This window comes from Heptranchias perlo, chromosome 21, assembly GCF_035084215.1.
Source record: "Heptranchias perlo isolate sHepPer1 chromosome 21, sHepPer1.hap1, whole genome shotgun sequence".
Classification (NCBI taxonomy): domain Eukaryota; kingdom Metazoa; phylum Chordata; class Chondrichthyes; order Hexanchiformes; family Hexanchidae; genus Heptranchias; species Heptranchias perlo.
This window is the reverse complement of record NC_090345.1, coordinates 12,787,650-12,813,059: the sequence shown is the minus strand read 5'-3', so window position 1 is coordinate 12,813,059 and position 25,410 is coordinate 12,787,650. Positions and strand designations below refer to the sequence as shown.

General features: G+C 39.8%; 1 protein-coding gene across 7 annotated transcripts in view; it reads right to left on the bottom strand.

Moving 5' to 3' along the window:
• Positions 1–25,410, bottom strand: part of LOC137339981 (gamma-adducin-like) — a 199,988-nt gene that overhangs the window by 18,107 nt on the left and 156,471 nt on the right. For all 7 annotated transcript variants that reach the window (XM_068002101.1, XM_068002099.1, XM_068002106.1 and 4 more), the window contains 8 exons: positions 24,645–24,783; positions 24,384–24,535; positions 23,073–23,153; positions 13,962–14,111; positions 13,722–13,865; positions 12,050–12,148; positions 9,870–10,043; positions 8,156–8,413 (listed from right to left, as the gene is read on the bottom strand). In XM_068002101.1, the coding sequence (XP_067858202.1) occupies positions 8,156–8,413; positions 9,870–10,043; positions 12,050–12,148; positions 13,722–13,865; positions 13,962–14,111; positions 23,073–23,153; positions 24,384–24,535; positions 24,645–24,783 (1,197 nt within the window). The remainder of the gene's footprint in view (positions 1–8,155; positions 8,414–9,869; positions 10,044–12,049; positions 12,149–13,721; positions 13,866–13,961; positions 14,112–23,072; positions 23,154–24,383; positions 24,536–24,644; positions 24,784–25,410) is intronic.

Genomic DNA, 25,410 nt, shown 5'->3' with positions numbered 1-25,410 from the left:
TGTATAGTGCAATCCATCAGAAAATATATTGCAGTCAGGAAGGTTCACATGCATGAAACTTGGTTAAACAGGTTAAAGTGGGGTGGATATAAGCCTCAGTGGATTTATAATAGAGAATACATGTACTTGGCCAGTTTGAGTAAGATTTAAATTCCTATGTATAATGCACTATAATACACACGATAGCTGCAGCAGGGAATCATTAGAGTTCTTGAGAAAGCTTTATACATCTGTGTCCTGGTCTTAGCCAACATTCAGCTGAGCCACTATGAGTAATGAGTTTTGTTAGTACTTAGTCAACCCACTTTGTCCATTCTGCCCGTGGAATGATGTATTCTGGCACTTGAAATACTGGAAAGCACTGCTGGTGGAAGCTTTGGGGAATTACATAATGTGCCGACTCACCCTCCAGATGGAGGAGAACTGCATGAAAACAAATAGCTTTAACAAGAAGGTCAAGTTGGGGAAATCTGTAAAAGGAAAATGTAAGAAGTGTGTAAGATTGTCTCCCACCCTTTCAAGAGAATGCTTGGAACTTAATAGCTTAAGTTTTGATAGTTAATCTAAGTAGACTACATTTGCCATTATAAAATTTACAAAACTGTGAACAGCATTTGACAATACAACTCTTGTCACAAATTATGAAGTTAAAAGGCTGGTAGGCTAACTGAATAAGCAGCCGTTTTGCAGTCTGAAACTATTGAATTCACTAAACAGTAAATTCATAACCTTGCCACCAGAGGGAGCCCCTTTGTAACAAACCACATTCAAGTATTGTGCTATGACCTGATTTCAGTCTAAGGAATTTGCACAAGATCTGGGTATCATCAATCCATGTTATAGGAAAACACAGACTTCGTTGTACTTCTGTCCTAGCAGATGGGTGTGATGAACTCTGTGGCTATATTTTCAGTCATAAATGAATGTTTTGCACAAGTATTAAATGTGTACAAATATTTAGCATTTACATTTGAGGGATCTGTGGTTAAATGTTATGGAGAGATATGGATTGCTTGAACAATCTGTACTGTGAATCGTTCCCACAAACTCAAAACTAAATTGGTCTTTGTTGGATGTTTAACATTGTAGCATTAATGGGAGCTATGCAAAATATTTTAGTAGATTACAGCTGTGTTTTCAGAACTCAATTTCATTTATTTCATGCTTAAGTCATCCTACTGAGACAGGCAGAAGACATTGAAGGCTCAATTTTAATTAGAAACAGGATCAAGAGAGTACTAAAAGGCAAATACAATTTAAATAAGATTTAAGACTTTGCACAATGGGTGGAATACTGGGTGTAACCAGAGGCAACTGTAACCAAATAGATCCTGATGTTTTCCCAAGAGCACACAAAGGTCTGGAGAAATTGTGCTTGTACCAACAAGCAAGCCCAAAGCCACAGTATAAGAACACTGGTTCAACAACAACTAGGATTTATATAGCCCATCTGAAGTAAAAAAAATCAGAAGGCACTTCTCAGATTGACAGAGAAAACAAATGCCAAGCTAGGGAGAGTTTAAGGCTGGTGACTGAAAGCTGGGCCAAAAAAAATGGGTTCTGAGGTTTTTAAAAAGGAAAGAGGTGGAGGAGTGGAGTGGTTTTGAAAGGAAGTTCTAGAGAGTAGGACCCTGCCATCAATGGTCGGGTAAAGGGAGGTGGGATACAAAAAAGGCCAGAATCAGCAGAACAGAGCATCAGACAGGGAATGAGATGGGAAGATGTAGGACTGCAGGAGATAGGGTGGAGCAAGGCCATGCAAGGATTTAAATACAAGGACAAAATTTTCAATTTTAATGCGCTGGGCAATGGAGAGCCAACAGAGGCCAGCAAGGATAAATGCTAGCTGAGCAGGGCTTTGTGCAGACAGGGTAAGTTTTGGATCAGTTGGATTTTCTGGAGGGTGGAGAATGGGAGCCCACCAAGTTAGAGTAATCAAGTTTAGAAATAACAAAGGCATGTATAAAGGTTTCAGCACAGAAGGGGCTGGTACTGCTGTGGAGATGGAAACAAGTGGACTTTATGCTGGAGAGGATCTAGATCCTTACAGAACATGAAAACTGAACAGTTTGGTTCAGCCTGAGAGTGGCTTGAGAGGGGTAGGGAGTCTATAGCAGGGAGTGAAGATAATCGATTTAGTCTTTTCAGTTTTGAGCTGAAAGAAGCTATAACTTTCATGTTGCATGTTAGATAAGCAGTCTAACAGCATAGAGAGAATTGGAGAGTCAAGAGAGATCGTAGAGAGGTAGAGCCGGGTATCACTGTACACATGGAAGCTCACCCTGTGTCTATGAATGATGTCGCCAAAGGTCAGCAAGTTGATGAAGAGCGGGCCAAGAATAGAACTTTGGCAGACTCGGAGGTGAGGGAGAGGGAAGACAAGTCATTGTTGAAGATGTACTTTTATACTTATGAACTTTTATAGTTACATTAGGAAGAAGAGGGTGGTCAGGAGCAGTGTTGGCCCCTTAAAAACTGAAAGTGGGGATACTGTCATTGACAATGGGGAAATGGTGGACATTTTGAACGATTACTTTCCGTCAGTATTTACAGTAGAAAAAGAGGATAGCATGCCAGAAATCCCAAGAAAACTAATACTGAATCGGGGACAGGGACTCGATAAAATTAACATAAGTAAAGCAACAGTAATGAAGAAAATAATAGCACTAAAGAGTGACAAATCCCCAGGACCAGATGGTTTCCATCCCAGGGTTTTAAGGAAGTAGGTGAGCAGATTGCAGATGCCCTAACTATAATCTTTCAAAGTTCTCTAGATTCAGGAACTGTCCCTCTAGATTGGAAAATTGCACATATCACTCTGCTTTTTAAGAAAGGAGAGAAAGGGAAACCGGGGAATTATAGACCAGTTAGCCTAATATCTGTTGTGGGGAAAATGCTGGAGTCTATAATTAAGGATAGGGTGACTGAACACCTCGAGAATTTTCAGTTAATCAGAGAGAGCCAGCATGGATTTGTGAAAGGTAGGTCGTGCCTGACAAACCTGATTGAATTTTTTGAAGAGGTGACTAAAGTAATGGACAGGGGAATGTCAATGGATGTTATTTATATGGACTTCCAGAAGGCATTTGATAAAGTCCCACATAAGAAACTGTTAGCTAAAATAGAAGCCCATGGAATAGAGGGAAAAGTACGGACTTGGTTAGGAAGTTGGCTGAGCAAAAGGCGACAGAGAGTAGGGATAATGGGTAGGTACTCGCATTGGCAGGATGTGACGAGTGGAGTCCCGCAGGGATCTGTCTTGGGGCCTCAATTATTCACAATATTTATTAACAACTTAGATGAAGGCATAGAAAGTCTCATATCTAAGTTTGCCAATGACACAAAGATTGGTGGCATTGTAAGCAGTGTTATTGAAAACATAAAATTACAAAGGGATATTGATAGATTAGGTGAATGGGCAAAACTGTGGCAAATGGAATTCAATGTAGACAAATGTGAGGTCATCCACTTTGGATCAAAAAAGGATAGAACAGGGTACTTTCTAAATGGTAAAAAGTTAAAAACAGTGGATGTCCAAAGGGACTTAGGGGTTCAGGTACATAGATCATTGAAGTGTCATGAACAGGTGCAGAAAATAATCAATAAGGCTAATGGAATGCTGGCCTTTATATCTAGAGGACTAAAGTACAAGGGGGCAGAGGTTATGCTGCAGCTATACAAAACCCTGGTTAGACCGCACCTGGAGTACTGTGAGCAGTTCTGGGCATTGCACCTTCGGAAGGACATATTGGCCTTGGAGGGAGTGCAGCATAGGTTTACGAGAATGATACCCAGACTTCAAGGGTTAAGTTACGAGGAGAGATTACACAAATTGGGGTTGTATTCTCTGGGGTTTCGAAGGTTAAGGAGTGATCTGATCAAAGTTTATAAGATATTAAGGGGAACAGATAGGATGGATAGAGAGAAACTATTTCCGCTGGTTGGGGATTCTAGGAGTAGGGGGCACAGTCTAAAAATTAGAACCAGACCTTTCAGGAGCGAGATTAGAAAACATTTCTACACACAAAGGGTTGTAGAAGTTTGGAACTCTCTTCCGCAAACAGCAATTGATACTAGCTCAATTGCTAAATTTAAATCTGAGATAGATAGCTTTTTGGCAACCAAAGGTATTAAGCGATATGGGCCAAAGGCGGGTATATAGAGTTAGATCACATATCAGCCATGATCTTATCAAATGGTGGAGCAGGCACGAGGGGCTGAATGGCCTACTCCTGTTCCTATGTTAAGATATGGAGGAATGGAACCATGTGAGGGCAGTTCTGTGTTACTGGATGACAGAGAAGACACATTGGAGGAGGATAACATGGCTGATTGTGTTGAACGCTGTTAAAGGGTTGAGAATGGATAAAGCACTATGGCCACAGTCATAAAGGATACCGTTTGTGACTTTGTTTGGTGTAATTTCAGTGCTTTGAGAAGGATGGAAGCTGGACTGGAGTGATTTGAACAAGGAACTATAGGAGATAAATAAGCACAAAGTTGGAAAGCAACATGTTCAAGGACCTTTGAGGGGAAAGTGAGGTTGGCGATGACTAGTTTGAGATTTCTGCTCTCAAGTCTTGCAAAAGCACTCTTAATGCTTCAATTCCATACTGCACATGGTAAGCACCATTACCAGTTTGCATTTTAGGACTTAAAAAAACAAACTGTATATTGTTGACCACACACACAAGCTTTTAAACAATTCTAAATATTCAGAATGTTTTATTATTAATGCTGCCAAAGGAAAATATGCTCTGAATAGAAGGATGGCAACTCTTAGCAAGCAAACTGTGTGACTGAATAAAACAAATACAGAATATAATGGATATAATTTTCCAATAAAATATTGATAAAAATATTCCAGTGATCATTGGCCATTGCCTTTAGTTATAACCACCCACCGTTGCTGTCATATCACCCAACAATGGTCACAATCTCCAGTAATCACGGCAGCATTTTATCTATTTGCAACTACAAAAATCATGATAAATTACGCAAAACAGTTGGGTTGGAATGTGTCAAGATGGTGAGAAAATTTTGGAGTTCGGATGACCGTTACAACTGAACTCCTCAACTGACTTACAGCCTTGTAACACACTTGAAACCATCCTATATAAAGAGAGTAATGAATATCTGAGCAATATAAGATATTGGGAGATCAAGATGTTCAGATACCACAAGATGCACCAGCCAAGCTCACGTTGCAAGTCAAGCTCAAGTAGCTTATAACTATAATCTGACCTCGGCAATTATAACAGTCTTGACATTACTTCCTGGTGTCTTATATAGGCAATTTTTTATTTTATGCTCGTTCTTTAAATTCAATTTTATATCCCTTCTAGTGCCAGAGGTAGTTGCTAGTACACTCACGCATTACATGATAAAGCTTTGCAACCTTACTGCAAGTTGATAGGTAAGTCTGTAATTGATTAGCAGAAAATTCTATTAACATTCTAGGATGTGTTCTACTGCCTATTGACCTAAAACATTAGAACTATCTAGAAGAACCTAAACGACTTTAAATAAGTACATCAAGTAAAAACATTTTTTCTAGTTTTTAAACCAGTCAAATTTGGAATTTTTTCTGCAAAATCCATGCTGTCAGCCTCCATTAAACTGGTGTGCCATTTTAGGTTGATTATTTTTTACCTTTATTTTGTCAGATTCTAAAGTCAAAACAGGTTTATGCTTGCAAGCATATCACAGCGCTTGCAGCATTTTTCAAGCAGAAACCTTTGCTTAACATTTTTAAAAGGACATTGGGGTATAAAACTAGTCTCTATTTCGCTCGTAAATTTACAAATTCTAACCAGGGTTGATTAGTTTGTTACATTTATTGCTTCTGACATCTAACCCATTTGTTCAACCTAAAATATCACACCTATACAAGATAAGCAGATAGCAGGGACATCCCACCAGAGCGTGGATAATAAGACACATGACTGATTATGGATAGCAAATATTAGATGGTGTTCTTACACGGGAGTCTGACACCTAATTAGATTGACTCTTCCGCACTGCTTCATACTTCTAAACTTATTGCCAGAGATGAGAAAAATGTTTCTTCCTCTAGAGTGCTATCAGTCACTGAAGTACTTTTGTGCAGATAATTGATACATTGCACAATGCAATTCCCATTTCCCACAATCAAATCATATGTTTAATCATTTTTAAAAGTAAGAAACACACTAACCTACATGAATTTAAATCTCTAAACTGATGGATTAGGAAACCCAAGTCAAAAGCACACAAGTGATTGTGCCCCAAGATTGAAACAACATTCAAAAACTTTTTAGTTAAAATTTACACACACACACACACACACACACACTATTTGATCCACTGTCTTCAAATAAAAAAGATAAGCAAATAGAAAATTACCATAATAGTAAATCACACTAGGCTTTCATTTAAAAAGTTGTGGCTTCCAGTATATTCAGAAGATAAGAGGTTTTAACATAGAAGCTCCGAATTTGTGCAGGCCTGTGATTCTCGCTTAAGTACCAGGATGCACCTGCAGGAACCTCCACCTCTATCCCACCTGAGTGTACAGGATCAGGGGGGGTTCCTCGTTTTACTGGCAGGTACCACAACAATATAGGTGCATCTCAGGCACCCATGGAGGAGCTGGAAAAGCAGCATTAGAAAGCCACTCCGGGCAGTGCCACTGGCACAAAAGGTAAAAATTTGTGGCCTTCATTAGCCCCCTTTACAAGGGAGCCAAAAACTCACCAAATGCTGCTAAATGTTCATGGGTCCAGTCCGAGGCATATGGCGGGAGTGCACTGGTAGGCCTGAGCAAATTCAGCTTCTGAGTTTGGAAGAGATTTTAGAGCCTTGGGACATTTTTCTACTTATATAAATGCAAGTTGTTGTTGTCATCATAGGCTGATTTTAGGACTTGGACTTATCTATTGAGACTTGTATTGAAAGTTAGGGTGAAGAAGTTTCCATCCAAGGTAAAAGTCCTACAAGTCTTCTAGCTAGCTAACTGTATGGAGTTGCTCACTCACTGAAACTATCAGTTAAGCAGCTCGGCAAGGTGTCTGAAGGTCCAGGTGAGAGCTCCCTACGGAACAGAAATTAAAAACCTGACTTCTGCTACCAGGTTAAAGGATTAAGACTTATTTGATAATTGAATGAGAATAACTTATGTTGAAAGCAGCCCATAGTCCCTCCTTTAGGCTGTCAGTATGAATATTTGGAGAAATCACCATCTATGTTCAAAAGGATAGCGTGGCTGACATTCCCAGAAGGCAGATGGGAGTGGACCAATAAAGACCTGTCATCCAATTTTCCCTCCACCAGCCGTGTCGCGAGCACCGTTGCCCCCTTTGGGAACTCAACAGCCAGAGAGAAAATCCATATACTGTCACTTATCGGTCTTGAGCATGCACCACTACAGATTGGGGACCCAGCAGAGTTGGGGGATTGAATCCGCATCCCACCATTTCGTGGTACTGCATGCTTCACTTTCAATGCATCTGTCCAATCAGCTCCCTCACACCAATAGGCCATGACTCCTCCCTCGTTCTTAGCTAATAAACAACCCTGGGGACTGACGGTCTAGTGGACTAGAATACTGGCCTTTCACCTCTGAGAAAATCTTCTTGGTTGGCTGCAAGGGTCCTATCTGAAATGAGTTTAGGCCGCGTCAACTCAATTTTTAAAGAGGGCTTGGGCCCACAATACAAAATTGGCACTAATCTGGCAATTACACTGAGATGAGTAGTTTAAGAAATGGGATTTTACATTGTACGAACCTCAGAACCGCAGCAGAGTAGAGAATGCTTTACCTCGCAATTAAAAAAATCTTTTTCTTTCTTTCATAATCTTTTCTGATATGAAGTTCATTTTTAAAACTGAAGAGCATTGTACTCCTAGCATATGATTCCCCATCTTAAAACATTCTCCAACTTTCATTTAATTTAATTTTATTGATTGATGACATCTGAATCAGAGTACAGCAATTGTTTACAGCTTCAATACATTTGTGTTCTACGAGGAATTAATAAAAATTTTTATTTCATTGATTAACTGTCGAAGGCTGAATCAACTCATTCATTCAAAAGGAAGTGTTGTTCCAACATAGGCCGAGTAATTCCAAAATAAGTTTTTAAGAATGACTGAAGATTTATAAGCTATTACTTACTGTGGTTTTTGACCTAGGGCTGCAGTTACCAGTGGGAGATTCCTCTGGGACATTGACCTTCATGTACGTGTTTGGAGTGTTCAGCCATCTTGTCTTTTCTCGCTGCTGTTTCTGTGCCAGGAATTTGAGAGGAGAGCGTGGCAGAGTATCATCTTCAAAGGAAAATGCGGTGACAGTTGCCGGGATCTCCACCTCACTCTTGTGCCTTGGTTTTTCTCTCAGAATAGGGTGCCTGTAAGTGTAGCCTGTTCTGTAGCCCTGTGGAAAAACAAAAAAAAAGTCTAACAACTGCATGAGCATTTTCTTCCAGTCAGTACAAGATTACCAAGAAAAATCAGACAGACCATCCAGTGATCCCTACAAAAAAGTATATGCAAAATCCTAAACTACAACAGAAAGGGTCAGCCTGATGATACAGCAATTTAAGCTCATAATTTCATAACAGCATTGAAAGCTCGAGTCCCATTGGACATTAGCACACCCATTTGCTATCCTAGTTAGCAGGATGAGTTTTGTTAGAAGTGGATCTACTACAGGAAATTACAATTACACAACTTTTTATTCAATGATGATACTTCCTGTTTATCCAATTAACCAGCAGAAATGGAGACAGAATACCCAATAGTATTGAATAGGTAATCATATTTGCATATTTTGAATGTGTGTATAGAAGGCTAACAAGCACTATTTAAAAGTTATATTTCCACAGTTACATCATCATAGGCTGCTCAGATTTTTCTCACTAATAAAACTCTTAGAATATCTAAAGAAAGGTTGCCAGTTTAAAAATATAGTTCATTATAAATATAACTGATGTGTATTTACAATTTCCAAGGAGAAGGAACGTACATGTACTCAGGATGACCCAAAGTGCTTTAAAGCCAATGCATTCTTTTTGAAGCGTAGTCACTGAATTTTTGTAGGCAAATATGGCAATCAATTTGCACACAGCAAGGTCCCACAACCAACAATAAGATAAATGACTAGTTAATCTGTTTTTGGTGGTGTTGGTTGAGGGATAAATGTTGGCCAGGACACTGGGAGAACTCTCCTGCTCCTCTTCAAATAGTGCCATGGTATCAATCATATCCACCAGAACTTGGTTTAATGTCTCATCGAAAAGACGGCATGGCAACAATGCAGTACTCCTTCATTACTGCATTGAAGTGTCAGACTAGATTATGTGCTCAAGTCCTGGAGTGGGGCTTAAACCCAAACCCTTCTAACTCAGAGGCAAGAGTGCTACCACTGAGCCAAGGTGGATACCTTTCATTGTAATATAAACCTGCCGGATGTAAAAGTATCAACACAGACTCAGTTCAAAAGTAGCCTTTTACTTAGGAGCTGATTAAAATAAGCACAATAAAAACTTGCATTTCATAATATCCATATCTCACAACTTACATTTTTTTTGCACTTTTCATGTCAAGAAAGACGTCTCAAGGCACTTTACAAGGCAGAGGAAAATAGTGGACGTTGAGCAGGAGGGAAAAAGAAAAAGTTGGCCATGTGGCAAGGCAGAAAGATTTGACATGGGTGCAGTGGTTGAAAAAATTGCCACAGATAGTGGAGCAAAGAACATGGAGCAGTCCAGCACTGGGATGAGATGAGGGTCCATCTGGGGTGTATGACTAGAGGAGATCAGAGAAATAGGGTGCCGTGAGGTCATGGAGGGATTTGAAAGCAAGGATTAGGATCTTGAAAATATACATACCAGATTGTCCAACATTCTCATCATAGCTTCAAATTCTTGTTCTCCAATTTTCCACTTTTGTGAGGCTCCCATGTTGACTCCATCAATGGACACTTTGTGCGTGTAAGGCTTGAACTTTTCCAGATCCAACAGCAGTAAGTTATCCACTCCACCTGCACTTGCCAAGGCCCTCACCTTCAAATAAAACCACTTGGTTAGAAGCGCACAGACCACATCCAGGTTTTAAAACAATCAAATGCATCAGTCCAACAGAAGCAATGCTTAAGAGAACTACTAATGCTTAGATATACAAGCATAATTACAAAGCATTGTGGCTTTTTTTATATGTTAGTAGGTAAGCTTAATTTAAAGTAGAAGTGATCATTTTTGTCTGAAAGGAACAAATGAACATTGTGATATAAAAATTCATCTGCCATATTAGCATTACTATATATGGTGACTGATTTACAGTCCATTATTAGAAATATTTTCACTGAGCAAGTAGTACAAGGACATTTTGCAGAATAGTGCACACAATCTTTATATATATCTTCAGACATCACTTCACCCACAGATTAGAAATTTTGATAAGTTTAACACAGTGAAACATTGTTTATTGAAAATGACAGTGAATTATTTGTAAACAAAGGTCCATTAAAGGCATAAAACTGCAAGATGACTCATTACTGTAATAAGCACTCTGCTGATTTAACGTGTATTCAGTTAATTTCATACAAAGAAACTCTTCTTGTTCTAAAAACTTCTGGAACAATTCTATTCATAAAGGCACTTTAACAGATTATGTTGTATCAGGGCCAATTATGACTAATTACTAGGAGTGGCTTTAATCTGAAGGGAACTTTCTTCTGGGCAGAGATTCATAGGTGATGTAATCATTGACTTAATGATTAAATACATTTTTCCTCTAATTTACATAGGTGATTTGAAAGCATGTTCCCCTTCTAACTGTCTACCTTTCCAAAGGTAGGGAATCATACTGTTTCATGCTCGGTTACAGTTTCATAGGCACCAGCTTTCTGGTACGGCGACGATGGCAATTCTTCAGTATGTGAAAGGCAGCCCTTTGACCGTGGACAAGGGAGGGGATCATAACCGAACTAGATGCACACTTTCCAGCAACAGCTTGTACCTTACAATGTAGCGAAACATTTCAAAGTTGTTTCATGGTAATGGGTGGAACAGCACTGTTATCAAAGACACAGTTTAAGACTTTTGAAGGCAAGTAAAATGATATGACCAAAGTGTAAAGGTTTGGGAAAAGAATTTCAGAGCTTAGGAGTGTGAACTCTGAATGCTCTCCCATTGACAGTGGAGCACAAGGGACGCACAGTAGAAGTGGAGGATGCCAGCTGCAATATAGGACTAGAGGAAGTTGCAGAAGTGGAGTAGGGCTATGTAGATATTTGTAAACAAGAATGAGCTGGGGAATGAGGAGTACAGGAGTGATAGAAGAGTTGGCGGAGTTTTGAATTAGTTAAAATTTGTGCACGTTGGAGCTCGGGAGGCTGGCGAGGAAAACATTGGAGAAGTTGAGCTTGGAGGTGACAAGGGTGTGGATGAGAGTTTGAAATGATGGAAGTGAGGTACAAATGGTGGCAGGCAGTGAACTGAAGGTGGTAATTAGTCTTGGTAATTGATTGGTTTCAAAACCCAACATCCTCTCAAGAATCAAACAAGAACCGAGGCTACATACCATTGCGTTCAGCCTGAGCAAGCAGACACTGAAGGGGATAGAATTGGGGTGTTGGTGCTAGCATAACCCACTGGATAGCAATCAATGGAAACCCTAGTTAATTCTTCCCCTCTAGCTTGAGAACACTAAAGACAACTGTGATGATCCCTCCTTTACCTTGTCTGAAATTAGGTAACTAAACACAGACCAGGTACTGGACATGGAACTTTAATTGTTGCTTTTGTTCAATGTAACACCACACAGTGAATATACCCACTATAGCCCAAAAGCACTATACAGAATGGGTTAAATAGGTACAACACTACATCGAAAGTCAGCTATTCTGAAGAGTTCAACCGACACGTGGAAATCATGTCACTAAAGCTTGTTCACTACACTTAAAAATAGGAACTATGTTTTCAAAAGAATGAAATAGGTTTAAATGCTACTACTATAAGTCATCATTTACATAAATTGGTACCAGTTAAATATTACTTTTTTGCATTACCTGGATCTCACAGGCTAACTGAACGGTGTAGATGTAGTGAAAAGCTTCCTCTATGGTCTCACCAAGTGCTATTACGCCATGGTTTCTAAGCACCAATACCTGAAAATAAATTCATGATTAGAGGTGGCAGCAAGCAAAGAAATATTTCGGCTACAGATTAACTCGAGGGTCAATTTAAAACAGCAATTTTACTGGCTGTTTTTTGCTGACAAAGCTTTCCTTCCTTTTCCCTTCCCTCTCTCCTGAAGACACAGAATCCTGGTTCCAAGAAACCATTCTTCATGCATAAGCCTAGGTAGTGAATATTGGGGAGCATCACATCTGAGCCTAATCATGTTCTCACCAAACATTCTCACATATGTATCGAGAAGTAGCGAGAAGATTTCACTACATCACAGTCAGCAGCAGGAATCCTTGCTGATTTTGCCTTCCCCAATCCAGAGACACTAAGGCCAAATGTAGCACCCTTTTTGCCACACTAGCTGAGATCAGTAACTCGGCATAAACCAGGAGTCAAACCCGATATCTTCTGAGCTGTATGGTTCAGCCATAATGAGACATTGAGAAGTTTAATTTATTGGCTTTATTTTTAATCACACTGCATTCACAGAATGTTGGCGTTATTAATAATAAGGTTGAGTTGCTGGTCAGTTGCATACAGAAATATAATTCATACCAATATTAAATTGGCAAAGCTTAAGCCTATTAAACAGTACAATAGAAACTTATTGGGCACTCTTATTAAGAATTCAAATGAACAATTTCAATTCCTTATATATTCTAGGCTAGTTGCATAATAGGATCGATTGGAGAAATGTTTTATATTGGGACTGGGATAGTTCTACAAAGTAAGAGGCCCTCTGAGATCAATCATCATAGATTAACAGTATGTCCCGTACAAATATCCCATTCAAAAGTAGTGACAAAAATGATCTCCCACATCAGGGACTGCAGTAGCATTTTTGTAAATTGCACAACTTGGAAAATGTATGGCATTATTGTACCCAGAAAAATAGGGCAAGTGGATTTTGCCATGGTGATGAGCAACTGCTTTGCGAGAATAAATTTAACAAGCTGTGCTGCATTTTAAAGGTGTAAAAAGTTCATTCCAAAGAAACATATACATACATATTTTGCACTTGTAGCGCTCTTTGAATTCTTAAATATTTTCTGCTCAGCTTTGCTAGGGAATTGCTTAAACTGCGTTATAACTTTGCAAAACAATTCAACACAAACTCATGCAGAAGTACAGTTCAGAGGGTTGTTAACTTTTGGCACCTTCCCCAAATGTCTATTCATCATGTGAAAGCCTAGGCAGCGTCAGCAAGCTATTCATCTGATAGCATTTCAGCTGAGCCCAATGCTGTTCAACACCAATCCTTGTAAACTTTCAAATGGCTGAATGTTTTCCCACCATAGCCGGAAAGACACTGAGCTCAAATGTAGTACTTCTATTGCCACCGTGGTTGAGATCAGCGAACTTAGCATAGATCAAGAATTGAATCAGGGATTTTCTCATTTTGTCATTCATTGCCACATTATGTTGTGCAACCCATCCAAGCTGAGGATAGGGGAGAAAGAGAAGAGAGCCCAAAATAGCATTACTTCACAAAATAAAGTCAGAAAGATCAATTATCTACTTTGAGCACTGCAGGAGGTGCTGCAACCTTACCTTGCAAGCTGTACCTAGACACTTCTGGAGTTGAATTCGGTCACTCTCTTCATCAAGTGAGCCATGATACTCATAATATGCAACATTGCCCACAATCAAGGCTTCTTGAGATATTGGCAGGATACCACACTTCATGGTTGAAACCTGTAGGTGTTGGGGGAAAAAAAAATTAATTTGCATGCACTGAATGTGAAAAATGTTGCAAGGTTTAAAATAGAAAAATGAAAAAAAATCACTTACAGCAGCAGCTGCTGGTGTGTGTATATGTATAGCACATCGGACATCAGGGCGTATTGCATAGATGGCAGCATGTGGACTGAACGATGCTTGGTCAATTCTCAGGTTTGTGCTCCCCTGGTCCACTACTTCACCCAGTATGTTAACTTTAACCTATTTATAGAAAAGCACATGTTGTGGTGAACATCGATGATCCTGACTATCTTATTTTCTTGGCCTCTTTTTAAAAAAAAACAAGCTAGCCTGCATTGTCTGCTTATACTGTATATTTTTATTTAATTCTTACATTACAAATTAGTCATTGAAATACATCACAAGATATGTTTGGATGATAATAGTCTTTTCAGCCCATTTTTACCTTTCCAGAGTACCAACCCTATCGTCTTCCCATTACAAAACCCATCTGTTTCTTAGATGAGTCCTTCTTACTTATGAACAGCTAAAATCAAAAACAATATTAAAAACTATTAATTTTGTCAAATAGAACACAACTGGCACAATTTGTCAACCAGTATGTGTAATCCAAAGGAAAAATGTAAATACATAGAGACCAGAAGGTTCCAGGCTCAATTCCCAGGCTGTGCTGGTATAGCTGATCTCAGCTTCAGTGCTCGTGGGTTAGTAACATGGGGGATGGGGGAAAGAGAAAGCGAATAAATCAGCTAAGCTAGTCGTTCCTGATTGTTTTGCTGTGATCCTGCTAGAAAGTGTACATTTTGGCATTGGACAAGGGCAGGATTGAACTCAATATGATGCAACACACTGTCTAGAGTCACAGATGAAGAATGGCCGGCCACTCGGGCAAGGCTCTGAAAAGCAACAGGTGTTTGTGCAACTACATGGCAACACAAGCTACACCTTTAGGAAAGGAGTGGAGAAAACACTCATATTTTAAGGCTTTTGAAAAAGCCCCCCTCCCCCATATGACTAGAGCAATTATCCTTTTAGGAGCAAGCATCCAGACTCAACAAAACCCACATATGACTCAGCACATATCATTACTATCTCACTATAGGGCAGAAAAGAATTCTACCATACGTGGAGAATACACATCCATTTTTAAGTGGAAAAACTCTTACTGACCCCAAAGATGAGATTAATACTGTAAGTAGAGCCTAGCACAGGGGCCAAAATTACAGTGAGCAAGACTGGTTGATTGGTGTTTCTTATTCCTGCCATTTTACATATTAGTTACTTTTAGTTATTTATCACAGAAAATAGTGTCCTTTGGATAATGGACCTCCATTTCCTTTTATGTGACATATGCAAATTTGAAGATGATCTCAATTATCCACAGCGACAACACTACCCCAAATATTAAAAGGAACACTCAAGACTACTTTCAAATTTAAGCCTTAAACTTTCTTGCAGGTTCAAGGAAACTGTAGTCTCCCTGGTGTGACCGGTTTATTGTTTTCAGCTCAAACACTGTGATGTTGAAATAAACATTACAACAGAGATAAAGCAACAGAGATAAAGCTACTCAGGCATCAGGATTAGTTCCCTGATGGTTCAACTGGCACGGCCAGAAATGCTGACTTTTCCTGATCAGCATCTAAACCAGATCAGGATGGAGAGCTAGGAAATTTCCAGTGGAGCACCATAATAGAGGTCAGTACAGGTAATTTCTGATGTGAGAGCCCATCTGAAATTCAATACCCAAATAAAGATATTTCCAGTCAAATTGGAGATTTTTTTAACAAATATTTTTTTAAAAAGTTGAAGTACTCCTCCCTACTACCCTTTTATTTTAATCTATCAAACAGCTATCCAAATTCTGTTAACCTCTACCTTTTACTAATACTTATAATAATTGCCAGTTTTTTTTTCCAGGTGTTGGACCAGTAGAAAATTTCAGGAAAAAAAATTCTTGAAATTTGCCAGTGTTTCCTTACAAAACAACAGATCTGGAGATGCGCATGCATTGCATCAGTGACGTCAGCACACAGATTCTGTACATCTCTGGAAATTATTTTTTAGTTGGAAAAGGAAGCCTTTTGCAATATGGATTTTTTGAAGAAATTTGGATCTTCTTTAGGCACTGCCATGAGGACTATATTCTTTATACTGCAGTAAATGTCAATTTTCCATTCGTCGTTATGTATGGACAAAGGCAGCAGTTCACTGACACAATTACCACATCGATAGTCCGTGAAAACTGATCAGGGACTATCGAGGTCAGGCAGCATGTGGAGAGAACAGACAAGTTAGCATCTCAGGTATGGACTTTTCATAAGAGTTCTCTCCATAGATACTACCTGACCTGCTGAGTCTTTACAGGATTTTCTGCTTTTGTTACCCTGAATTAACCTGGGTTTAATGGGGGCGGGGGTCTAATATTTCCCCCACACTGATTTTTTTTCTGTTTTGAAACTAAAATTAAAACACAAAAAATCCCCACATTTTCAAATTGGCAATAAGAGCTGACTTTAATGACCCTTAAAGATCCTTTAAGGATACAGGGTCCCTGAAATCTTTATCTTACAATTGGCCAACAAACCCACTAATGTTGTAAAGGACCACTGTTCAGAAGTGGCAAAGATTTTAAAGCACTCAACTTAAGAATTCAAGCAAAGGGCACACATCTGAAATATCATAACGTGTCTCTTTTCTTCATTTCTAGCATTTTCTGTTTTTATTACAGATCAAAGAACATGCCCTGCAGCAGTAGTGGCTGGATGGTCTCTCAAGAATAAAAACATTACAACAGTGACGATACCTCATAAATACTTCATTGGCTGTAAAACGCTTTGGGACATCCTGAGGTTGTGAAATGCGTTATATAAACGCAAGTCTTTTTTTCTTTCAATAATTCGATTTTGGATTTCAGTGTATACTAAAACTGATTATGGTCGCCAATCATTACTCAAATAAATGTTCTGAAATCTTAACTAGTTCAGGATAATAATCTGCTGGAGCACTGCCAGTTACACTGGTCTAGAGTGAAAATGTAGCTCATTAACTTCATAATTACTGAGTAACTACAGCAGGTGTCCATTCTCTAACCTCATTACAAGATCTCTGTGTTGTTCCCCCTCCTTGGTCTAATATGCTGACAGATATAAATATTAGATTATGCTGACAGCGTCAAACAAAATTCAGCATAACAGTTTCACTAAATCCACATATCAAATAAATGTTTCCAGGTTAATATGAAGAAATAAAGTTTTGTGATGCAAAGAATTTTAAGCAAAAGTGTTTTCCTCCTTTCATATTTACTTGTACAGAAAACATTGATAAATTTTTTATGGAGCTGCAGTCTGAGAAACAACTGCTGGAACAACAAGACACCCTGAATTGCATTACTGGTTTCAGAAGGTTAGTAATTGAGCAGCTGAACCAGTATTTGAGGAAACTCACATAAACTACTTATCTATTATCTCCAGAACAGAACATATTCTCTTGCTAACTTAGTATCCTAATAGTTATTGTAACTTACAGAGTCATTCGACACATGGAGGGAGTTCTGCAGTGACTGGATTAAAAATAAAATGCACCACAAGGTGGCTGGCCTCCAAATTTGGGCTGCCACTTCCACCACATTTCTGAGGCTCAGTACAGAAATATTACATTAGCCGTAGGTCCTCCCACCAGCCATTACTCCAACGAAACAAATGAGCAGCAGCTGAGGTTAGGCAAAGACATGCCATTCTTCAGCATCTAACCGTAGAAATGCAGTAAAAATGTCAGAAATCCCGAGGCAACTTTTCAAAAAAAAATATTTCTAATATTTTTTGTCCTCATCAAATAAAGGATATTAGTACTAGAAAATTGAAACGTCCTTCATTTTTTCACCCATAGGCAACATCGAGCACTTCCAGGTACTGCACAGAAAAGCCCCGTTCTCTGTCCTAACACTATGCCCCAACCCAAGCCGCAGAATAGCACTCTATGCTGCTTCAACGTGACATTTCTATTTCCCACACCAGCCATCTTATGGGCCGCCCTGAACAACTGATTCTGTAAGGAGATTGAGAGTGACAGTAAAAGGGTCCAGTGTAATTGGCTTGATCAGGACGAAAGGAGATTGTACTAGCAAACTGAGTGACAATCACAACAATGAGCACTCCTAATATGAACACATTGAAATGTAAAGCTATGTTATTCTAATAATTGGTTGAAACCTAAATCTTACAATAGCAATTATTTCTCTAACTGCCCATTATTACATCCTCTAAATATTTGAATGCAATTTTGTTCTGAGAGTATGGTAACTTTGTTAAACTGTCCAATACAATTTAATTGAAGATCCTTATTGATAAAGAATTTCATTTTACGTGGGCTGGATTTGATCCCAGGTCTCAAGAATGAAAGAACAGAAATTGAAACCAAACAACTCACAAAAAGAACACTAAGGCCGATTTGTGCCAGCGCTCCCTGCACGCGCCGCTCCATGCGGGGAGTGCCTGATCGGGGAACATGTCAAAGATAACTTAATGAAACTGCAGGCAATTACCTGCAAGATCATTTTACATACTGAACAGTAGCTTTCTGGGAATATGTTATAGGGTAGAAACAAAAGCAAGACATTGCGATGAAGCCAGAACAGATGCGTAAAGTTTAAATAATTTATAAAGTCACCAGAATCCAGAGAATGTACTTGTGAATTAAGATTCCAAGCTAGGTGCTTAATATAATCTTCTGTTTCAACTGTTTTGCATTTAGTTGTTTAGGCATCCAAAATTTTACTGTATAGGTTCACTTCTTTTGCTAGTGCTGACGTGCTGAGAACAGAGCGCAGGAGAGGGGTGAAAAAACACCAAGTGACGTCAGCATAAGGGAAGGAGCTGATTGGTGAGTAGCTGGTGAGTGTTTTTTTTTTAAGTCTTTAAGTGTATTTTTATTAAGTTTAGTTAATAATATAATAAATAGAGGCATGGCAGGGCACCTCAGTCCCATCCTGTGCCAAGTGGGAACTCCAGGACACTTCCTGTATCGTGGACAACCTCAGGTGCAGGAAGTGATGTCAGCTGGAGAAGCTCGAGCTCCAGATTTCGGAGCTTGAGCAACAGCTGACGTCACTATAGTGCATCCGCAGGGCTGAGAGCTATGTGGATAGTACATTTCTGGAGGTGGTCACTCCACAGCTTAACAGAATGCATGCAGAGAGGGACGAGGTGACCGCCAGACAGACAAGCAGGAACAAGCAGGTCGTGCAGGAGTCCCCTGGGGGCATCTCGCTCTCTAACCATTTTCAGTTCTGAATACTGGTGAGGAAGAGGGTTCCTCTGAGGAGTGCAGCCAGAGCCAAGTCCACAGCACCGTGGGTAGCTCAGCTGTATAGTGGGGGAGAATAAAGGTCAGGAGAGCAATAATGATAGGGGATTCAATAGTCAGGGGAACAGACAGGCGTTTCCGCGGCCACAGACGCAATTCCAGGATGGTATGTTGTGGCGATAATGGAGACCTGGCTCAAAAAAGAGCAGGACTGGGTACTAAATATTCCTGGATACAAGGTGTTCAGCAAAGACAGGGAAGTAAAGAAAGCAGGGGGTGGTGGCAGTATTGATGAAGGAGAATATTGCAGTGCTGGATAGAGAGGATGTCCTGGAGGAGTCGAGGACATAATCCATTTGGTTAGAGTTAAGAAACAAGAGGTGCCATTACACAACTGGGGATAGTCTATGGGCCACCAACTAGTGGGAAGGATACAGGGGAGAAAATTAGCAGGGAAATTACGGAGATGTGCAAGAACCATGGAGTAGTGATAATGGGAGACTTCAACTATCCTAATATAGACTGGTAGACTGGGATAGTAAAAGTATAAGTAACAAAGAGGGGGAGGAATTTTTAAAGTGTGTTCAGGAGAACTTTCTTGACTAGTACGTTTCCAGCCCAACGAGGAAAGAGGCATTGCTGGATCTGGTTCCGGGGAATGAGGTGGGCCAAGTGGAGCAAGTGTCAGTGGGGGGAACATTTAGGGAACAACGATCATAGTACCATAAGGTTTAGATTAGCTGTGGAAAAGGACATGGACCACTCTAAAGTAAAAATACTCAATTGGAAGAGGGCCAATTTCAATGGGATGAGAACAGATCTCGCCTGGGTAAATTGGCATCAAAGACTGGCAGGCAGTACTGTAAATGATCAATGGGCGGCCATTAAAGAGGAGATGGTTTGGGTACAGTGTAGATACATTCCCACGAGGGAGAAAGGTAGGGCAACCAAAACCAGAGCTCCCTGGATGACTAAAGATGAAGCAGAAAAAAGGGGCGTATGACAGATGTCAGGTTGATAATACAGGTGAAAACCAGGTTGAATATAGAAAGTTCAGAAGGGAGGCGAAAAAGGAAATAAGAGGGCAAAGAGAGAGTATGAGAATAGACAGGTGGCCACCATAAAAGGGAATCCAAAAGTCTTTTATAAGCATGTAAACAGTAAACGGGTAGTAAGAGGAGGGGAGGGACCGATTATGGCCCATAAAGGAGATCTACGCATGGAGGCAGAGGGCAAGGTACTAAATGAGTACTTACCAAGGAAGAATATGCTGCCAGAGTCTCAGTAAAGGAAGATGTAGTTGAGATACTGGATGAGCTAAAAATTGATAACGGAGGTACTAGAAAGGCTAGCTGTACTTAAAGTAGATAAGTCACATGGTCCGGATGGGATGCATCCTAGGTTGCTGAGGGAAGTAAGGTGGAAATTGCAGAGGTGCTGGCCATAATCTTCCAATTATCCTTGGATACGGGGGTGGTGCCAGAGGTCTGGAGAATTGCAAATGTTACACCCTTGTTCAAAAAAAGGTGCAAGGATAAACCCAGCAACTACAGGCCAGTCAGTTTAACCTCGGTAGTAGGGAAACTTTTAGAAACGATAATCTGGGGCAAAATTAACAGTCACCTGGACAATAAAAGGAAAGCCAGCAAGGATTTGTTAAAGGCAAATCGTATTTAACCAACTTGATAGAGTTTTTTAATGAGGTAACAGAGAGGGTCAATGAGGGCAATGCGGTATATGGACTTCCAAAAGGCGTTTGATAAAGTGCTGCATAATAGGCTTGTCAGCAAAGTTGAAGCCCATGGAATAAAGGGGGCAGTGGCAGCATGGCTACAAAATTGGCTAAGTAATAGGAAACAGTCAGTAGTGGTGAAGGGTTGTTTTTCAGACTGGAGGGAAGTATACAGCGGTGTTCCCCAGGGGTCGGTACTAGGACCAATGTTTTTTTTGATATATATTAATGACTTGGATTTGGGTGTGCAGGGCACAATTTCAAAATTTGCAGATGACACAAAACTTGGAAGGGTAGTGAACAGTGAGGAGGATAGTGATAGACTTCAAGAGGATAGAGACAGGCTGGTGGCATGGGCGGAAACGTGTCAGATGAAATTCAACGCAAAAATATGTGAAGTGATACATTTCGTAGGAAGAATGAGGAGAGGCAATATAAACTAAAGGGTACAGGAACAGAGAGATCTGGGGGTATATGTACACAAATAGTAGAAGGCAGCAGGGCAGGTTGAGAAAGCGGTTAAGAAAGCATACGGGTTCCTGGGATTTATAAATAGAGGCATAGAGTACAAAAGCAAGGAGGTCATGATGAACATTTATAAAACACTGGTTGGGCCACAAATGGAGTATTGTGTCCAGTTCTGGGCACTGCACTTTAGGAAGGATGTGACGGCCTTAGAGAGGGTGCAGAAGAGATTTACTAAAATGATTCCAGGGATGAGGGACTTCAGTTAGGTGCTTGAGCTGGAGAAGCTGGGGTTGTTCTCCTTAGAGCAGAGAAGGCTGAGAGGAGATTTGATTGAGATATTCAAACTCATGAAGGGTCTGGATAGAGTAGATAGAGAGAAACTGTTCCCATTGGCAGAGGGGTCAAGAACCAGAGAACATAGATTTAACGTGATTGGCAAAAGAGCCAAAGGCGAGACGAGTAAAAACTTTTTTACACAGCGAGTGGTTGTGATCTGGAATGCACTGCCTGAGGGGATGGTGGAGGCAGATTCGATCGTGGCTTTCAAAAGGGAATTGGATAAGTATTTGAAGGGAAAAAACTTTGCAGGGCTACGGGGATAGGGCAGGGAAGTGGGACTAGCTGGGTTGCTTTTGCAGAGAGCTGGCATGGACTCGATGGGCCGAATGGCCTCCTTCCATGCTGTAACTATTCTATGTCTTGTTCCACAAATCTGTTTGTTTTAGTTTGCTTTTTGGATACTTACCTTGTGTTGTTGTGGCTCAGTTGTGTTCAAAGTGGTGGGGGAAGAGGACAGGTAACTATGATGATGCAGCATCATAATGACAGGAACAGAAAACAGTTTTTTCAGTGCTACTTGCATCGCAATCAGTATTCTTTAATTAAAAATCTTTGCTCCACGGATCTCCAAATGGCTCAATGAGTTAATCCAGTGAGTATCTGAGCTACACAAGCCAGGTTGGTCCCAGATTTGATCCCCAGTCTGCTTTGTCTTATGAGTGGGAGTAAAGTTGCCAGAACAAGCGACAGCACCTTGGATTTAGGGTCCTGTGCCTTGTTGTTATCCAGTGACCTCTGTTAGAAGTGCATGTATGTGGATGTCAGGAGAGAATGGGATTAGGTTCAGCTGCAATGCACTTTTGATAAAATAGCCTCAAATCATTGTTGAGCCGCAAATAAATAACGGCTACTTGGGATAAGTACTGAGTGCTCAGCAAGGAGTTGTGTGGGGGAAAAAAATTGGTGAGATAAGAAACATCTGCAGTTTTTACTCATTTCAAATCACAGACACATCATTTATGAAGCAAGTACAGCTTTAAGACTAGTGTCATTACTTTCCTTGAGAATTTTCTCCCCATTTCTCCTGAAGGCATTGATTACTGCTGGGTATGGTTTCATTAGGTTACTTCAGTATCTCACTCAAGTGACCATTGTTAAATGTAACTCTTGACAGTGAACGTTGAAAGGCTATTCTGCCATTGAGGTTATCACAGCCAAATCTGATCCTCTTTTCACCCAACATCCGGACTTCCAGCAAGGGTTGCTAGATAGTGATTAGGAGTTAGAGCCCTTGATGATTTTGTTTTAAGTGATAGTCCAGTTTAGCAAATTGTCCCATATCTAAAAAATTATATGTTTCCATCAATTTGTTACAGCAGAACCTTTGAAAAAGGAGCAGTTAAATAGTGCAAACTTACAAGATTGGAAGATGTGGCCTCAGCATATGACAGGCCCTTGGGAATAATGAGAAAATGTTCCTGTTCTTTGCTCACTCTGACCTGAAGAGAATGAAAATGAAAAAAGGAAAAATAACTTTTATATCCAATAACAAAAGGCTTAAGATATCACCCAACCTATGTCACATGGTTACCTCCAGTTCCATGCACTTTCATCTTTGCTAATAATCTCTTGTGCGGAATCATATATACTGGACTCAAAGGGGTAAAATGCAGATTTACCAGAATGATACCAGGTCTTAAACATTTAAATTATGAGGCTGAGTTTAGAACGTTGACTGGTGTTCTAATTGAGGTCTTTAAAATGATAAAGGGATTCGATATTGCAGATACAGAGAAACTATTCCCTCTGGTATAAGAATCCAGAACAAGGGAGCATAATCTTAAAATTAGAGCTAGGCATTTAGGAGTGAAATTCTTCACACAAAGGATAGAGGAAATCTGGAACACTCTCCTCCAAAAGGCTGTGGATGCTCGGTCAATTGAAATTTCCAATACTGAGTTTGATAGATTTCAGTTAAGTAAGGGTATCAAGGGATATGGAGCAAAGGCAGGTAAATGGAGTTGAGGTACAGATCAGTCATGATCTAATAGAATCGTGGAACAGGTTCAAGGGGCTGAATGGCCTACTCTGTTTTTATGCGCTTTAGAGTTATAACATGGCAGCTCCCAGCTATCCAAAGAGACTGAACACAGGAAGTTCCTTCAATGAGCTGAACACACATGAACCCAGGTATGGTGTTGCAATGAACTTAAACATCATTTCAGATAGCTAAGTTTTGGACAAGCTTTTCCTCTTCAATTACTATTGTTTTATTATTTTCAAGGCGCGGAATGGTTCCTGCAGTGATAAAATCAAGAAAGCAACTAGCAAGCGTTACTCAGTAAAGAGAAATCAAAGAACTCAACTGATAAGCTGTAAATGGTTATACGGCATATTTTAAATTTTAAGACATATTTAGCAGTACTTCCTTCATCTGCATTTTTTTGATGTGGAGATGCTGGTGATGGACTGGGGTGGACAAATGTAAGGAGTCTTACAACACCAGGTTATAGTCCAACAGTTTTATTTGAAATCACAAGCTTTTGGAGGCTTCCTCCTTCATCAGGTGAGTAACGAAGGAGGAAGCCTCCGAAAGCTTGTGATTTCAAATAAAACTGTTGGACTATAACCTGGTGTTGTAAGACGCCTTACATTTGCATTTTTTTGGGGGGGGGGGGGGAAGAGAAAACATTGTAAAAACTAAACAGACTGCTGTAATGCATACTTACTGTTATGTAGGTATTGGTTAAATGTGCCCATCCAAATAGATCTACCATTCTATAAAGGCTTGCAACTTTACAGCGGGTCAACTTCTCTCCTTTCACAAAAGTAGCAGACTCAATGCCACGCAGATCATTGATGGGTGTGGCAATTCCTAGACCTAAAGAAAATATAAAGCTTGGCATAATTCAAGGCAATACATTTGAGTTCTCTAATATATAGGATGTTTATATTTTTTTTAAGAATAGAAAGTCTTTTCAGGCACTTACTAAGTTGGGCTGTGGGTAAAGCTGCAACAGAACTTGCCATGACAAAATCTGCTATTTGTCGTAGGGCAAGCAGACCAGCAGGGTTATTACCCTTTTTCATCTGTTCTTGAATAAGGATCTCAAGCTCATCTCTGAAGGCCTATAATCAAATGCATTTGTATTAAAACATCAACATCAAATCATATAAATCTACTGGCCTGTGTAATAATTTCACTAACCACAGGACTGACATTTCACAAGCAAGTCAGAAATGACAATTTACATGTGTCAGATAAGCCTGTGGATGGAGCAAATGCGCCAAATGCCCTATTCCATACTTTATGTTCCACAAAACTCACTTAGAGAAATACTTGCATAAATTAAAATATATCAACTGAAAAAAAAACTGAATGCAGCAACAATCTGGCATCACAAGCAGCTTAATTTTTAAAATTATTTCTGCTAAAATCTGTTACATATAGAATGACTTGGCCAGTCAAAGTGATCATAAATATCTACACAGTGCTTGCAAAGCAAGCATAAATCACTTACAAATTATCTGATTAGCCTCACATGTAGAGTGGTTAAGTCATGGCTGGATGACATTTTTTAAATGAATACATCAGCTTCAGCACACTGCAATGTGGAATTATTTAAAGTGCTTCAGGTTCTGCCAGAAAACTGCACTCAGGACAAATAGTAACATTTGCTAAATAGCTACCCAAAGGGAAGTCCCTCCAGTCCAAAACTCATAATGGGTCTCATGAATTTATGAATTAACTGTTGT